Source organism: Drosophila navojoa, chromosome 5, assembly GCF_054131105.1.
Source record: "Drosophila navojoa isolate 15081-1374.11 chromosome 5, UAZ_NAV_1.0, whole genome shotgun sequence".
NCBI classification, from domain to species: Eukaryota; Metazoa; Arthropoda; class Insecta; order Diptera; family Drosophilidae; genus Drosophila; species Drosophila navojoa.
Window position 1 is genome coordinate 2,527,501 of NC_142893.1, and position 4,937 is coordinate 2,532,437.

The window sequence follows — 4,937 nt, forward strand, 5'->3', positions numbered from 1 at the left end:
CTATTTGATGTTCGTTTTTTTTTTTTATTTTTTTTTTTTTTTTCAACTATGTTTGGTCAGACATCGGTTTTTACCTTTGGGGGTAAACACAAAACGCAACATTTTGCAGTCTGCCATTTTTAGTTGGCAATATTTCAACATTTTTTTTTTTCGATTTTTTTTTTGGTCAACTACATACATAATACCCCAACTAAAATGGGCTAACCACATTTCTTATAGCCAACGGCAGCTTCTTATATATCTACTTTTTGTGCAACTTGATGGCTTGATTTGTTGCCTGAAGCGTGTCTCAAAATGGGAAGATATGCCGAACAGAAAAATAAATAGTTACTACAATTCGGGTAGATAAAAGACGTAAGGCAGAAACTTCTTTTGTACATTTTTGTTGAGGGATAACACTGAATACTTGAGCTGTTGTAATAGCAATAGAAATATCAAAGTAGCTGAATTTTTATATAAAACTTACATTTTTCCAATGTTATTTTTAGCTATTTAAGATCATCAAGAGTGATATTTTGAATTCATTGTAATAATAATAAAATAGCAAGTAACTGGGGTTTATAGGGCAATAATCGACTCGCAAATACCCTTATAATGCGAGTTAATTGTTTCATTAATATTGACTCAAAACTAAAGCTTGATTTATCTTAGTGTGCTATTTTATAAAAGCTATTTAAAACAGAAAAAAAATTTCTGCTTTGTTCATGCGAAAGAAGAAACAAACTATTATTTTAAGATTCGGATTTTCTAGATAGATTCTGATTTACAGTAAGACATTTCGATTAATAGAGAAGAGAATTTGGAGTATATATACATATGTATACACATGTATTCAAGCTATATTGAGAATATATTGCTTTGACAACGATTATCAATAACAAATTTCTGATGTAGTTTTATTTTTATTTATTTGCTTTGATTACATTCTTTTTTAAAGAATTAATTTGTACTTGAGCCTAGATTCAAATTGCAATAAAAAGAAATGAAAATCATGTAAAACATTGCGGTTCATCACAGCCGACGGTCTTTAATAAAGCGCTAATAATAAATTTTGTTTTATCAGTCATCGCAAAGGTTTTTACAATATTCAACATTTAAGCAATCGGCGCGAAAGGTTAACAGTAATTTGTAGAAACCTAATGGAAATATCTATCGTAAGCATACATACATACATTCCTATATAAACTGCCAAATCTTTAGACGGAAGTTTTATAAAACCAATGTACTCTTTTCTCACTTCATGAACGTGTATAAAAACAAAAACTGTCAAACATATTTAGCCGTAACATTCTTTACCTGCTTTTATTTATTCCTATAAAGCAAGTCACGCTGTAAATTCTGCGCTTAAACCGATTATGAATTATAAAGCGCATATCATGTAAGCCTTTTGACTCGGCTGTCTTCTTCTCTATGTTGTTTCTTTATTGATAGTTCATTATGCATGGCTAGAGAGCGTACACATATGTATAATATACCTAACTGAATAGGCGTTTTTCTAGTTATGTAAAAGTATAAATATATATAAAATAGCAATTGATAGTTGAATTAAAAAGAATTTCTTTGTAAGAATATTATGCAAATAATTTCTACCAAAAAATATAATTTTGGTAATCAAAAGTTTTGTGCAAAGTAAAATATAAACAACAAATCATCGGTCTATAGCTGGACGCAGCTGGATGAGCGTGTAAAGCAACATATAGAAACTAAGTACTATCAAAGTTGATTACTTTAAGCATTCAAAAGAAATCAAAGAAATATTATTCCATTGAAAATTCTTTTAATTTGAATCTTGTTCAACTCGTCGTATACTTAATATTTGCCTGAGCAAAATTTTTTCCTCTTATCGCGAAGCCAAATATCTATAGAAAACAAATATCTACAATCTACATAGCATAAGCTGTAAGGAAGCTCTTTCCTACTGATTGTTGGCAACTGATTTTGTTATCGATCCATGACAACAACAAGAGGAATAGTCAAAGAGGCAGACACAGAGAGAGAAAGAGAGAGAGAGAGAGCATACTTAAAGTCAATTCATGATCTGTTGCGTTGTCACTGAAAACCAAATGCACAAGGGGGTTTTCTTATCGCTAAATGCGCTTCGATTGCTCGAAGTCTCGCTGCTGTCTCCGCTTCAGTCGCTGCGGCTGTCTCTGCGGATCGATAGGAGTCGTAGCTTTTGGTCTGGCATTGATAACATTTGTAACCCGAGCTCGAGATAAATCACAAATTAATCAGCGACCATAGACCTGAATGCGGCTGATGTTGATGCTGACTCAAACCAATTTTGATTTGGTTGAGCGTGTGGAAATCCGAAACAGAAACGTTTTAGAAATTTGTCGAGAATACTTTAAGGTCAGTCTATCGTTAAAAGGGGAGTCGTTCTGAATTATCGATTTTGGGGAATATTCAAGGGGCAGAGTTGGAGATGTGAATTTAGCTGTGCATTTCAATGATCATTCAAAATTTCTAGCTAGAAAGTGTCTCTAAACTAATCAGCTAAATGAAAATTTTTATCAGTTTACTGACTTATCGATGTTTATCGATTTATTTGAGTTTTTATATTTATATAATGCTATATACATATCTTTGCCTGTTCGTTCATGCTTATTATAAAACATGAATTTTGAAATAGCTCCTTTATTTCAGCATGGTATTAATATATCCATTTATCGATCTATTGCAGATTTCCAGGCCTACATTTGAAAATATGCTTGTTGGAGGTGGATCATGGTAAGTGGTAGAATAGTTATATACATTTTTTGAAATATTTATATTGACTTATCGATTTTCTGTTCTATCGATTAAAATGTTATCTTGCAAAATGATATTAAATTTCAATTAGTGCAGTTAGCAATATTGCCCTAGCTGCTACTGATCTCTTGAGTCTATGTTAAAACTTATATCAATAAATTGTGACTTATCGATAACATATGAACAGACAGTAAGTTGGCTAAAGAACCTGTAAGCTTTGGCTTGGCTTTACTTATTAACCCACCTACATCTTCTACTCTACTATTGGATATTGCATTATCGATTTTTGATTAGCTGATCGATAGCTTACCCAATGCATCACAGGGCGCTCCTCGGTGCAGACGCCCATGTGCGTCTTTTGGAATGACACGAGGTCTATTTCCAACGATGATGATGTCTGTCTGGTGTGTGCTTGTTGTTATTGTTGAAATTTGTAGGTTGTTGCGCTATGTGTTGTTGTATCCTGATTATTGTTGTTGTTGTTGGTGGTGGTGCAGCGACTGATCGCAAGGCAATTGCAAAAAGGCTATTTTGGTCCTGTTTAATCCAGTAATTTTGTATAGATGTTTGCAGAATTTATGCGCATTGCTTCGATTTGTTTCTTTTCTTTTTTGTGCAAAAATTTATGAATTTATGAATATGAAAACATCAAATTTATTGATTGAACATTTTTACGTCAGCAAGGAAAAACTTTCTATATAAATTATATGTGATATATTTTTATTTCACTTCGTATATAATATATATTTATAATATATATATATAATTGGCTTTATTTATTATGAATTCGTATTCATTTTCAGCTTGAAGGTAATTTAAGGAACATTTGGGTTTTAGGTGACGCACATACAGACACACACACACACACACACTCGCGCATAGACGCACACACACTTGCTGCGGCAGGTAATGTTGACTTTTTTTCTTGACGTTTTATAGGCCGACACGGACTACGGTTTAACGAAACTCCCGAATATATGTATGTATGTTTGTATATATATGTATTTAGACGACACCGGTGCCCGAAATTAATTTATGACATTAATTTACGAGACAGCGCGTGGAATGGCACTCACTGTAAATTGAGTGGTAAGGAAAAGGTCTTTCAGTCTCTATGTGTGTTCCCTACGACGGCAGCAGCAGCAGCAACGGCAGCGGCAGCGGCAGCAGCAGCAGCAGCGTCAGCAGCAAACAGAGATCCGTGCTACTGATAAGGCATTAGAAGTTGAGCGGATGCGCCTTGTGCTGATGATAACTAAATGAAGAAGATTTTGACGTTGGACGGCAGCAGCGACAGCAGCAGCAGCTGCTGCTATTGATAGTCGGTGTGCCGCGAATTAAGATCGAAGCCAAACGAATGAAATTCACACAGAGAAACCGACGGCGAAATGTTGTAAGTGTAATCAAGGCGAGTTTAAAGGTTACGCCCGCGGCAAACACAAAAACGAGGCGAATACAACACAATTCAATTTATATTTTCTTTCTTTTTATTAGAAACTGTTGTTGTCGTTGTGGTTGTTGTTGTTGTTATCGTTGCTGTTGTATATGTGTATAAAAAACAAACGAAAATGCCGAGCGACGTTCAACGTATCAGCGTCGACTGTTGTTGTTGCCACGCGTTAGCAAACTGCGGCGACAAAACTCGCGTATGTTATATTGGGCAAGAAAAGGTCGATTCCGACACCGACATCGACACCGACTCCGACTCCGACTCCAACTCCGATTCTGATTCCGACGTTCGTTTGTTCGTGCTGCGTCGCTCGCTGCGATTCGATTTTTTGTACAGAGAGAAACATCCGCGCAGACAACCAGTCAGCGTAGCGGCGTATTACTGTGTGTTTGTGCCTGCAGCGAATTCACAAGCTCTAGCTCTGAGACGGCGCTCGTTCGCAGCCAGCGCCAGCGCCAGCAGCCGTGGCAGAGGCAGCAGCGAGTCAAAACACAAACAAACAACAAAAGAAGAAAAAACAAAAAAAAAAAACAAAAACCCACCACCTATAGCGGCCTCTCGCTTGCGCTTGTCTGGCTGTGTGCTATGCGCTTTTGCTCTCTCTGTCTCTCTCTCGCTCTCGCTCGCTCGCTCTCTGTTGCCCGTCGCTCTCTCGCTGGATTTACGCAGCAAATGGCGGCGCTCTCAGCTGATTTGTGTTTGTATGACTTTCTCGCTCGCACGCATGCGGCAAGTG

The 4,937-nt window shown here is 36.4% G+C and overlaps 1 protein-coding gene across 3 annotated transcripts in view; it reads right to left on the bottom strand.

The window, feature by feature from the left end:
- Window positions 1-4,599, bottom strand: part of ap (apterous) — a 28,400-nt gene extending 23,801 nt beyond the window's left edge. For all 3 annotated transcript variants that reach the window (XM_089262595.1, XM_018104280.3, XM_018104279.3), the window contains exon 1: window positions 3,062-4,599. Coding sequence is in view for 2 of the 3 variants with exons in the window: in XM_018104280.3 (XP_017959769.1) it covers window positions 3,062-3,100 (39 nt within the window). In the remaining variant the exon portion in view is untranslated. The remainder of the gene's footprint in view (window positions 1-3,061) is intronic.
- Between the last annotated feature and the right edge of the window lie 338 nt (window positions 4,600-4,937).